Below are 13,853 nucleotides of genomic sequence, written 5' to 3' on the forward strand. Positions count from 1 at the left end.
TACGACAGGTGGCACCACCAGTAGTCATGTGGGTGGCATGACCAGTAGCACGACCAATCGTGCGACTACTTGACCCGCGATCATGCACGACTGGTGGTGCGTCTATGCGCGACTGGTGGTTAGACCATGTAAGACCTGTCTGCGACCTCTTACGAATTGGAATCGCAGGTCAGAAGTTTTGAACATGACCATCGACCTTGCTGCGACTGATTTTGCTCTGGCGATCACTCACGACCTCTGCGACCAGTCGCGCGCTCTTTCTACGATTTGCCCGCGATTCCAACATTTTTCGGTCGCAGTTACGTCGTAACCAGGTCGCAGGCTCGGTGTGACTGGGGCTTTAGGTTAACACTATATGTTATCGTACAGCCCAAGGTTGATTCTGAGCTACGTAACACGTCAAAAATCGTAACCTACATCCGCGGTAGTATATATACTGTCCGGTCTTTGGAAAAGTGCATAGAGATATATGTTGCAGCTTTTTCATTGTGGTAGCAGCGAATTTCCTTTCTTTAAAATAAAAAGTAACGGTTTTGACTTCAAATTGGGAGAGACCGATACTCACTCCTTCCCCCGGTTCCTACCGGCCTGTTATGCAAAAACACAGTTTGGGATTATTGTATATTATATAGTAAAAGAGAAAAACAGTAACGGGTTTGCCTAAAATTTGGGCAATAGGTCCCCCTCCACATTTTCAACTGGACTGCATTTAAGAGGTGCGAAATTTTTATTTTTGAATAGTTTTAAATACGTTTTCTTAACATCAGGAGAACAAAGGTTACTCTGTATAATACAACAAAAAGGTAAGTTTTGCGGTCGTCAAATTGTGTGTGTGTGTGTGTGTGAGTGTGTGAGTGTGTGTGTATGTGTGTGAATAATTCCTGTTGGTATACAAAACATCTTTTTAACTAGACGAATATGCAACATCTTTTAACTAGATGCACACTCTAGTGTACATACATGTATGTAGATCTGATTTATTAGTATTTTGTGTTGAGGTTGTACTTTTAATATATTTAAGCGTATATACACGTCGTTTGTTATAATTATAAATTAAAGTACATTTTAAATTTTAAAACATTATTTTGAATAGAATAGAATATATGTTTAACGACACCCCAGAACTATTTTGAACAGATATCCAAGTGTCATTTAGCTATATTGCAGTGTCTAAGTACACCTCTCTCGCTTATCATTTTATAAACACGTAGTGTCACACATTTTGCAACAGTGAATAAATAATTTACAGGTTGTTGAAAAAAGAAAAGAATAAATAACTTATATGTTCTCAAGTGTGATATATAATAATAATTATTATCACTATTATTTATATGGAAAAAATAGAACAAAACGATAAGAACGTAGGAAAATATTTATTCGTTGTATAGTTAGTACAATTCAGTGTCGAGTGGTTATGAACGGCGAAACGCAGATTACCGTATACATGTTACATAACGTCTAACATAGTCACAATGCTAAATTATATCAAATGTAACATACGTTTAAAATAATATTAATATTTTAAATATATGTTCAGTTCAAACAAAGGTTAAATTTTAATTAAGATGTTATTGTTCACTTAAAAATAAATGAATAAATAAATCAATTAACTAATAATATTAATTATATTAACAATAATAGTAGTAGTAGTAATAGTAGTAGTAAAATTGTTATTAATAATAATAGTAATAATAATAGAAGTAGAAGTAGTAGTAGTAGTAGTAATAATAATAATAATAATACTTAATAATTAATAATAATAATAATAATAATAATAATAATAATAATTGTTAAATAAATTAAATAATTTAAATAGCTAGACAGTCTATACATCAATAAATAATTTATCTATTTTGCACCAATTTACTCTTTTAATTAATATTTTTTTAAATGTATTGCAATATATATATATATATATATATATATATATATATATGTATTTCACAGTAAAAATGTGCGATATAAATGCTTTCTTTACTCCCACCTACCTCTTTGAGGTCATTCATTACACTTTGTTTTTATCGGTGGTTCAACATTTTCAGCGTTTTAGGGTTAGAGTTAGGGTTAGGGATTGTGGTTCCATAAAAATATACGTTTCTTTTGTTTATAAAAGTAAAACGTGTTGATCTAATATATGGAAATTCGCAACCCTTAGCTTCCCTTTCTTTTGCTTGAAACTGACCGGCTGCGCAATGTTTCAATGTTATTTATATGTGTAAAATATTATTTGTGAGGAGTATCAATTTCAGTCATGTTCCGTAAAAAAAAAAAATAATAATAATAATAAATGTTCGGTAATAAATAAAGAGTGTTTGGTTTGTTTGTTGTGGTTGTTGTTGTATGGTAAATAGTAATGTATTTTTCCTCCATTTTGTTCCTGTTGGAGACTCCATTTGAAGAAGTACTCTGCATGATGTGAAAATGCTGAAAATGTTGAACCACCTTTGTGTGGATTCGACTGCGTTTTAAATTTCTATTTATTTAATTCTGATGAGGTTTGCTGGATTGGCTCGGATCGGCCTCGCCTCCTTCCGTGATGACTGATAGACATCGTAATCCTTGGCGTGAGTCCCGACATGATCCACTGTAACCGCTGTAGATGACTCATCGACCTCGCATGCGTCGGTGGCGTTGTGGTTGTTGAAGTTGAACATGGGGCCGTAGAACCTCCCAGGCTGGTAGCCCTCTATGGTGGGGATGGCCACCATGTTGCTAGTATATTTTGGCGCCGTCATGGCAATGGTCCTCGCCGACCCCAGCTGGTCGTAGGGTCGTGGTCCGTGGTTGTTCACGACGAGCTTGGTTGCCACCGAGGCGTACGTCCTGTAGGAGTTGGGGTAGGCCGCGGGGTTCACTCGCGTTTGTTGGTTCGGCGGTATGTGGTGGATTGTTCCAGACATCACTCTCGAGTTCTGGTACGGGTCGGGTCTGCTCATGCCCGATGCGTCAATCATTCTGTTCTGCTGGTTGTGATACATGGCCTGCGAGGTCTGGATGGCGTGGTGCTGAAGAGGTATCGTCTGCCGTTGTTTGGGAGTCTGCAAGAGTGGCTGCTGTGGCTGTAGATGCGTCGTGGGCTGTTTGGTTAAAAATATAACCTTCCTCACGTTGCTGTTGAATGATGGTTGTGTTACACATGTCACGTGGCCTGGTGGCATCGACATATTGCCCGCATTTGGATTTGACCCAGGATATTCATTCTGCAAAGATATACATATACATCACCTTTTATAATGACAGACCGACATCAATTTAACCCAAAACCACGATACTAGTTATGACCAAATAAGTATTTATACAAGGTTCCTTGGTACATTTCCAACAAGACTTGTAAATATTATGAACCAAGTATTGACGTAAGTAAAAAAAAAAAATCAGTTACGGTGGTTTAAAATGATCGACGACACCACCATGGGATATTCAGTGATTTACGACGTACAACATTATATTATCACTTGGCTTACCTGATAAATCCTTCAGCTATCATTCTTATATGATGATTTGCATATGTATAGTTTAGATTTGAGTTGTTATTAGATGGTAAAACACTATTTAGTATGTTACCTTCTTGAAACAGTCCTAAGGACGTGGTTGCTTTATGGTTTGAAATAGTTTAGCTTTGGGTTTTTCTTTTTTCTTTTAGTTTTTCTTTTCTTTTTTTTTCAGGGGGGGGGGGGGGGGGGTAGGGTTTTTGTTGTTGTTTTGGGGAGGGTGTTTGTTTTGTTTGTTTATTTTATTATTTTTGGTGTCATGTGAAATTGGTATCAAAATGCATCTGTTCTCCGCGTAATTCAACAGATATTAACCGCAAGAATATATATATATATATATATATATATATATATATAGAAAAACATGTAATTATTAAATAACTGAACTGTTGGTAGTAGTTTTATTATTATATTTTTTCAAAATGTAATTTTGTGTTATATATATATATATATATATATATATATATATATATATATATATATATCGTTAAAAAGTGTATGTTTATCTCTACATGACAGGCTTGTTTCGTGAGAGAGTAATTGCTCTCACTCATCAGATGTAGATTTAATTACACCGTCAACGGAAAGCTGATGACGTAATGGACTCTGTGACGTCGAGGTTACGTCACTATGCAGGTCTATAGGTGATGTGTGGTATGCACACAGAAGATATTTGCGTCTGTGTCGACATGCTGATACGAGTTCATTCTTGGAGTTTAGTGTGCTGGTTTCAGGTTTATACATTATGAACAGTTTTTCCTTCAGGCAGAGGTTACATCTTTTGCTCGCTGGAGAGTATGATTTTGCTTTGGATAAAATTTTCCACTTAATGGTGTATGGGGTGAATCTATCCTTCAGTGTCCAAATGTACCGACTTAGCGCTGTTGCGTTCTTCTGTGTTGCGTTTTGAAAACTGCTCGTGTGCGCGGTATATCTCGTCTTAAATGTGTTCTCGGTCAAACCAACGTATGTTTCTTGCTTGTTGTCATCGAGTGTATTAACGGTAGCTTGATATATTACTCCTTTCTGCAAGCATTTACCCTCAAGTGGACATTCAGCTCTTCGTCTACAGTTGCATTCTCTGGGGGGAACGGCGTCTTTGTCTCTGTGTTGTTGAAGTAGAGTTTTGTTATGCGCTGAAATTATTTTCCCAACATTAGGCATGCAACTATAGCTAATTTTAACGGTGTTTCGATTTATAATTTTGTGGAGAGGGTTTGCTTTGGGAAAGCACTCATCGAGTAATCTGAGGAACTGGTGACCTACGTTGGTTTTCACGTTGGAGCTATATGGTGGGTTGTACCAGGTGATGTTTCTATTGCGGTTGTTTCTGCGTCTGTTGTTTTCTGCTGTTGGGGTGTATTTGAGGTTATAGTTATATCCGCTCTTGAGTAAGGCTTCCTTATATGGGCGTTTCGCTTCTTCAAAGATGCACTCATTCGAAGATATATCAGAAAGCCTTTTATTTATTGTTTTTGGTATACTGCGGATGATATTTGGAGGGTGGTTGCTCTTGTTGTGGATGTATAAAGGTGTGTTGTTTGGTTTCATATAGGGTTTGACTGAGCTCTTTTCAAGATCTAGAGTTACGTCTAAGTAATCTACAGATTTTTTGTTGGCGACTATGGTGATCTTGAGTTTATGGTTTGCAAATATTCTGCAAATATCTTTTTTGATTATCTTTATGGTTCTCAGTGACTCATTGAATGCAGCTAGGCCATCGTCGCGATATAGTCCTATAGGAATCACCCCATACACCATTAAGTGGAAAATTTTATCCAAAGCAAAATCATACTCTCCAGCGAGCAAAAGATGTAACCTCTGCCTGAAGGAAAAACTGTTCATAATGTATAAACCTGAAACCAGCACACTAAACTCCAAGAATGAACTCGTATCAGCATGTCGACACAGACGCAAATACCTTCTGTGTGCATACCACACATCACCTATAGACCTGCATAGTGACGTAACCTCGACGTCACAGAGTCCATTACGCCATCAGCTTTCCGTTGACGGTGTAATTAAATCTACATCTGATGAGTGAGAGCAATTCAACTCTCTCACGAAACAAGCCTGTCATGTAGAGATAAACATACACTTTTTAACGATATATCTAGCTCCCACACGGTTGAGCACTCTATAAAATAGCGTCTTGCAACTCGAAAACGACTACTATATATATATATATATATATATATATATATATATATATATATATATATATATATATATTCCTTGGTATCCACTTTGAATACTAGTATATATACATTTATGGTTTTAGTTAGGCTGTTGATTTCAGCAAATTCACTCCGTTTTGGCACATACTGTACCTGGCGCATGCCTGGAGGATCATGCCACGTAACAGGTTGCTGCTGTTTTTCCATCGACTGACTCTGGCTGACACCGGGTTGTATATCGACGTTCTGCCATTTGTAAAACTGTGCTTCTCCAGCAGTCGATGGAGGCTGCTGATGCATGGGGATGTCTGAATGCTGCATGGGACTCTCATCTCCACACATGAAACGTAGTGGATTCTTCTGCTGCGCGTGCACGGGCATGTATGGTCTTTGTTCCAATTCATGTCTCTCTTCCATGTGGTTTTGTTTAGAAACCTCACGTTGAGAAACAAAACAGCTATATTGTATTTCTTCTGAATATTGTGTCTCTTGAAACATATGCGATGAAAATGAGGGTTCGGTAAGCCTTTCGTTTGATAATTCAAACTGGTTTGGCTTGTGTGCTGGCGGAGCCGACATAGGATAGTCTACAGGCTCGCAGCAGTCCCCAGCACGATCAAGTGGAAAGGCATGCGATGGTGCTATATTATTAACTATGTCGATGTCATCTGTCTTCACATAGCCGTTGTACGTGTTCATGTATTTGGTTTGACACATGTCTGCCTGTTCATAACAGTCCATCATGTGGTGTTCTCCCGTCTTTGGTTGGTCTTTGTTGTGTTGCTGTTCATAATCAAATGAGCAATTCGTACTATTTGCATTATCGTCTGTCATGTATTTCTTGGACCTGTGAGGGACGAATGGTTCGCATGTTGGAGACAGCTGCGATGACCTGGGTTTAACATCTGTACTCTCGTCTTTCTTTGGTCTGTTACCTGTCGTCTTCGCGTGCTTGCTCGGGTGGCGTTTCTTATGATGGTCATGTTGAGATTTCGATATGATAACGGGTATAGCCTGGCCATTATCCCCATCATCCAATTCAATGAACGACTGTGAATTTAAGTCTGAAGGTGGAGATTTGCTGACCTGTTTACTGGAACAGAGAAATACGTTTAACATTAAATGTGTAGTAAGCACGTTCTTGTAACACCAATAGCGAAAATGTTTTTGACTTCACATTTGCAGAATGTTTGAAATAAAAAAGGAAAAAAGTTCTTTGTTGTTTTAAAAATTGACTTGAGAACAGTCATACTATCTAAAAAATCTCTCTCTAATGTAACATTTATTATTTAAAATCAAATTCACAAAAAATCAACATCGTAAAAATAGTTTTTAAGTAGGTGCTTTCGAAAGTTGACCGTTTCTAATATTACCAAATTAATTTTAAGAGAAATAAACATGGGATTGCTATTAGCTAATCATAGAAAATATTAAAAATAAGGTTCACGATACGCCCATATCAACATAATCATCAGCATCAATATCAGCAACACACACACACACACACACACACACCTTCTGCCTGGCCATGGATTCATATACTGTTTGGCTTCATTTCTAACATACGTGTACTGGTTATTATTTTCTTGGAGTTCGGGATTCATCAAAGTAGGATCATTCCATTCTGGAGATCTTTTGCTGCAAAAGATACACAAATATTAGCACCTCAGCGATTCTACGTCACAGCGATTTAAAGGTTCACAAGACCTATAATTGTTGCAAGATCCATATTTCGCTATCTTTGCATATCCTTGAAATAAATAACTATAAAATAACAGGCTCCACAATAACCTTTGCAAAATTAACTCGACAATATATATGGATGAATTATTAGATTGTATATGTACCTGAATATATAAAAATTCATTACAGTAAGTCAGTAATTTTGAGGTTAAATTACATGCTTGATGTGAATGAGTCTGTCATGAATAGTGTAATGTTGCAAACAAACATAATCAAAAAAAAAAAAAAAAAAATTATTTTTTTAATTATCTTTAAAACATTATGGCGTGGATATTCAGTTGCACGTAAATGTACCCAAAAATAGAAATAGCTGTCCGTTCATTGGCATTTCCTCAAGGTAACTAGTCGTTACCTTAGATCTGGGTCTACTGGTTGTACCGCAACATGTCTTGGGTCGTTGTCGTACGGAAACAGGCAGTGGCCTTCAGCTGGTTCCTTGTTGTATGAAAGGCATGCCCAGTCGTTCGCATAACTTGTTTCACGGGGTGTCCACGCGGAATCAACTCGTGATTCTGTATTCCGAACCCAGTCTTGTCCCTCGTGCGTATGCGCTTGAGAGATGTGGTTTGGTACATTCGGAATGGGTCCAAATGGGTACAGCTGGCTAGGCCAGACAGCGTGACATTCAGTCTGTGTTTTAACTTGCACCGCGTCCACGTTACTCCGAGGGTCTCCCGTGGAATAAGCTACTTCGTGCTCTGGTCGACAAGGAGAAGTGTAACAGCGGGGAACAGAATCGTCCCCACGATCTGTAGTGGCGACGGGGGACCCCACATTAAGGGTCCTTCTCCACAGATCTTTAACAGAATCGGAAAGAGTCTTCTTTTTTAGTAGCTCGCCCTCGGTGTCAAGTAGAGCTAGGTCCGTCTTGTCACAGAGGAAAGAAGTCACATTGGGAGCCAGATATGGTATGCTGGTTGTTTCACTCCATGGCCGATCTATGTTCGTTTTAACGAGCGCATTATTCTGATTGACCTCATTTCCAGTTTCCAAATTTTCATCATACAGGTCCCATGGTGATGTTCGAAGATCATTCAACAAAGAGTTATATTTATCAAAATAGTCGCAAACGACCTCGGGAATACGGCCAACTGGTAGGATCACATTATAATTGTCTAGGGGATCAATGGAAGGAACGAAACCGCACATGGCATGAAATGCATCTTCGTAAAGACCTCTAAATGTCCTACAATATAAAGTAAAATAACATGTAACCTTGACTTACAAATGAAACACCTTCGCGGAAACTCATATTTGAAACATTTGTAACTAAATATTGACTATGCATTATGGTAAATCTCAAAGCTAAGGTTTATATTTTAAGAAATTATCGTCGTTTCGCTATCTTAGTGCATGCAATAAAAGTATTTCAAGAAATGTTTTATTGAACAGGACCCCTTTTACGAAGCGATCTTAGCGCTAAGGTGAGCTTACATGCATAATTACCGTATGCAATTAAGGTGATCTCAGCGCTAAGATTGTGTCGTAAAACGGGACCCAGGTCCATATATATTTAATATAATATATACATGTACATATAATATATGTCTAATGTCGTTGCTAATTATGAATTTGTATGAACCTGAAAACCTGTTTGAAACGCATGTTTAAGGAAAGATTCTGTTGGATTTCCTTCGGTTTTTTATACAGCATTTTGTACACAGCAATACGTAATGCAGTGTACTTCTTCGAAATGAATCAGCATGAAGTACAAACATCATACCAGCATAAGACATACATTTAAATAAATAAAAGTTACAACTCTTCTTCCATCTTACGTTTTAATAAAGTTGTTGTTTTTGTTTTGTTTGTTTCTTTGTTGAGGGGAGGGGGTTGTTGTTTGTTGTTTTTGTTTGTTCTTTGTTGCGGGGGTGGGTTGTTTTGTTTTTGTGTTGTTTTGGGGTGTGTGCTTTTTAAATATACTGGAGATTATACCTTTAAAACCTCTCACTGATACACTTACAATCTCGGGTCAAAGCTGTCATTATACGCAGGGAATGGGGATGTCTTGTTTCGTCCAAAACCAACAATCTTTACATCATCCCAGTAGGCGCTGTGCAGCTAAAAAAGAGCATAGCATTTGTACACTGTTGGATTAATAAACTTATTGCGATTGTGGACGTATGGACGTAAATTAAAATATTACTGCCTAATTGTACATATTGCCATGTATACTTATGTCATTTTGACATTCTTATTTGAAAATTTAGTAGATTAGAATCTTTATATAATATTAAGAGGATCTGGATTCGTGTAAAAGTAGGAGTGTATAAGATTTCAGTATCTTGAGACGGCTTTTACGTTATATGATCATAGTTGGCACCGACAGAGTCTGTACTTGCATTTCAGTACACAGAATTGTTCTTTGTGGTTTTTTGTATCTTTGGAAGGTGCTGAATGAGTATCCGAAGTGTGCAAACTTGGCATATTTTGAAATATTCAACATGGCTTCAAAGATGGCTGCCAAAACACACAACTGGCAATATTTAGGGTATTTTATCACCTATGACAAAATTGTTGATGTCTTTGACTGTGTTTTAGGGGTCAAGGAATTCATTTTGAACTACCCCAAGTTAATTGAGGTATTGCAACAGCATTTAAATCCAAGGTGGTTGCCACTAAAGCAGCTAGAATAAAAAAAAGTGCGATTGAACTCATTTTACATCAACTAGGCAAATATTTAGTGATTGAGTTTTATGGGCCAAGGGATCCATTTATAACAACCTTGTGGTAACTGATATATTATATCGTATAACTCCAAGATGGCCATGGAAATGGCCGCCAAGGGTCAGAATTGTGCCAGATATGTATCTTGGAGTTAAATTATGATGCAATATCTCAGTTAACTGTTGTACTTGCATTTCAGTACACAGAGTTGTTCTTTGTGGTTTTTGCATCTTTGGAAGGTGCTGAATGAGTATCCGAAGTGTGCAAACTTGGCATATTTTGAAATATTCAACATGGCTTCCAAGATGGCTGCCAAAACACACAACTGGCAATATTTAGGGTATTTTATCACCTATGACAAAATTGTTGATGTCTTTGACTGTTTTAGGGGTCAAGGAATTCATTTTGAACTACCCCAAGTTAATTGAGTCATTGCAACAGCATTTAAATCCAAGGTGGTTGCCACTAAAGCAGCTAGAATAAGAAAAGTGCGATTGAACTCATTTTATACCAACTAGGCAAATATTTAGTGATTGAGTTTTATGGGCCAAGGGATCCATTTATAACAACCTTGTGGTAACTGATATATTATATCGTATAACTCCAAGATGGCCATGGAAATGGCCGCCAAGGGTTAGAATTGTGCCAGATATGTATCTTGGATTTAAATTATGATGCAATATCTCAGTTAACAAGAGATTGTTATAAATGAATGCCTTGACTCATACAACTCAATCATGTTCTGACTACTAGTGGTGGCCATCTTGAATTTAAATGATGTGGCAATGTCTTGATTAGCTGGTGGTGGTTAAAATTAATTAATTGACCCCTAAAACACAACCACAGACATATAAAACATCGACAGTTTCGCAATAGCTAATAAATTATTTGATATATTGCCAAATATGTGGTTTGGCAGCCATCTTGGACGCCATGTTGAATATTTTAAAATGCTAAAGGGTGCCAATTTTGCACCCCTCGGATCCTCAGTCAGCACTTTCACAGATGTAAAAAACAGAGAACAATTGCTGGTACTGAACTGCAATGTTAAGTGTCCTGGCAAACAGACTAATAAATGGATTTCGTAAATTACTAGAATCAAAGTATACGATTATTCGATTGTGACAGTGCCAAAATAGTCCAGTTATTTCAAAACTATGTTACGTCATAAATATATGTGCAACAAAAATCAAATAATAAAGATATCTGCTTGCATAATTATTTTGGTTAAATTATAAAAAATAAAATGAATAAACCTTAAACATAGCATGTAAAGACAATGCATTGTATTTCGCTACCTGTAAGTTTTCGTCTGTAAGATAATCATAGGTCGGGGCATACGGAATTTCGGATTTCAGTGTCAATCTGCAAAAATTAAAGATTGTCATTTCTTTGGTTTTCAACATTGTGTGTGTGTGTGTGTGTGTGTGTGTGTGTGTGTGCGTGTGTGTGTGTGTGTGCGTGTGTGTGTGAGTGTGTGCGTGCTTGTGTGCATGTATTAGGCGCGTGTTCAGAAATTTTAACAAGTGGGGGATCTAGACTGGCGAGTGAAATTTATAGGAGTCATACTCCCCCGTAAAATATATTGGAAAAACAGAGACGGAAATTATGTTTGAGCGGGGAGATGTTTCGACTCCCAAAACCCTCCCCCTGCACATGCCCCTGTGTACGTATGTACATATGTATATGTATGTATGCATATGAAAGGTCGACGAGAATAACATGTGATGTCACATTTTTAGTAAGGTGGTATATTTTAATTTTAACGTTTACAACTCTATTGTCGTGGAATATTTATGCCTAAGAAAGCACAATTTACCAACTGCTTTTAATGGTCTACCATAATTATAGGTTTTTAATTTAGTGTATCATTGTGACCTTGACATACATGACAGTTATAATACCGACTATATGTTTGGACATCATAGGTTATTCCAGTGGACCCTTTATATATATGTACGTACAGGTATGAACGAACGAATGAATGTGCGTATCCATGCATGTATATAGCCCACGTATCTATACATGACAATGTATGTATATATGTATTGATGTATGAATATCTATATATTGTATGTATGTCGAGGTTGACTGTGTGTATGTATGTATGTATGTACCAATGTTAAAATGTAGCGGGTTTATGTTTGACATATAATTAATAAATCAAGGTGTTCTAGTGGTGTTGTTAAACAAAACAAACTTTATGTATGTATGTGTGTGTCTGTGCATGTATCTATATATCTATCTATCTATCTATCTATATATATATATATACTTTCCCAAACGAAACGCACAATTTTTATTCTATTAATATACTACTCAAAAGAATTTAAGGGTCAAAAATTTATAACCAAATAAGTTTCAGAGTGTATTAGATTGATGATGTAAACTACAGCAAAAATTTTATTTATTGTTCCATATTTACAAAAACCCACAAATAAACGTCACTGTATACAAGAAAGTCACATGACATGCTGTCAAAGTTGAAGGTTGTCAAACATGGATTTTACACATTAGAACATTCGTTTAATAGTGTGTGAATCCACCCCTGGCGCGAATACACTCGACACATCGTTGCCATATTGGTGATGTAGCGGTCCTCTCTATTTGTAGTGCTTCGGGGTCTTCCCGAACGTGGACGATTTCGAACAGAATTCGTTGCTTGGTACCGTTGCCACAGTCGGCCAACGACACTGTGACTGACACCAAGTCTCAGAGCAACATTTCTTTGCGTATTGCCATCCTTAAGCCAAGCAATAGCCCTTCCTCGATCTTCGATAGTCAGTTGACGTTGTACCATTGTCGAATTTGGAGTGTGCATCGTACATGAACGCAAGCTCCAATTATACGGAAATTCGGCATTGGGAACATGGAATACACATGCAAAGCGTGCAAATGAAGCGCTTTGTGAAAAAGCAAGTTATGGGCACTTAGCAGACCTTTCGCTTTCGCCCTAATTTACGTGCAAATGTAAGCATGTTTTCGCCATTAGAACTAGTCGACAGTGTCAATGACAGTGGATTTTAATTCATTTATGGGTTGCTTAGACCCACTTTCGTCAAAATGGAACAATACCATGCGTGACATTATGGTCTAGCTAATATAATTGACATTCAGAAAATAATGTCGAAAATATCGTCTGACCCTTAAATTATTTTGAGTAGTTTATATGACAATTTTACACATAACGATGTACAAATCATGAATTTAATCCAAACATATTGCCTTTGTTACAATTGACAAAAAAGAAAAGAAAGAAATGTTTATTTAACGACGCACTCAACACATTTTACTTACGGTTATATGGCGTCAGACCATACAGATTTTGAGAGGAAACCCGCTGTCGCAACTACATGGGCTACTCTTTCCGATTAGCAGCAAGGGATCTTTGATTTGCGCTTCCCACAGGTAGGATAGCACAAACCATGGCCTTTGTTGAACCAGTTATGGATCACTGGTCAGTGTAAGTGGTTTACACCTACCCATTGAGCTTGCGGAGCACTCACTCGGGGTTTGGAGTCAGTATCTGGATTAAAAATCACATGCCTCGACTGGAATCCGAACCCAGTACCTACCAGCCTGTAGACCGATGGCCTAACCACGACGCCTCCGAGGCCGGTTTACAGTTGACAAAGCGCGCGTAGCCACCATGAAATTGGCTACAGAAAACAATTGTGCTTATTGGAGGGGGGGGGGGACATCCTCGTGTTCAAACCACGTTATCTGTGCACGTGCTTGTTCTGCTCGTGAAATATGAATACGTGCGCTATAAAAA

At 37.5% G+C, this 13,853-nt stretch overlaps 1 protein-coding gene across 1 annotated transcript in view; it reads right to left on the reverse strand.

The window, feature by feature from the left end:
- Positions 1-1,724: 1,724 nt before the first annotated feature.
- LOC121375316 overlaps positions 1,725-13,853 on the reverse strand; it is a 15,119-nt gene continuing 2,990 nt past the window's right edge. The window contains exons 2-7 of the mRNA XM_041502710.1: positions 11,377-11,443; positions 9,375-9,472; positions 7,764-8,597; positions 7,184-7,306; positions 5,822-6,761; positions 1,725-3,200 (exon numbers count right to left, since the gene is read on the reverse strand). Of these exons, the coding sequence (XP_041358644.1) occupies positions 2,478-3,200; positions 5,822-6,761; positions 7,184-7,306; positions 7,764-8,597; positions 9,375-9,472; positions 11,377-11,443 (2,785 nt within the window). The 3' untranslated portion in view covers positions 1,725-2,477. The remainder of the gene's footprint in view (positions 3,201-5,821; positions 6,762-7,183; positions 7,307-7,763; positions 8,598-9,374; positions 9,473-11,376; positions 11,444-13,853) is intronic.

This window comes from Gigantopelta aegis, chromosome 6 (genome assembly GCF_016097555.1).
Source record: "Gigantopelta aegis isolate Gae_Host chromosome 6, Gae_host_genome, whole genome shotgun sequence".
In the NCBI taxonomy this organism is placed as follows: Eukaryota; Metazoa; Mollusca; class Gastropoda; order Neomphalida; family Peltospiridae; genus Gigantopelta; species Gigantopelta aegis.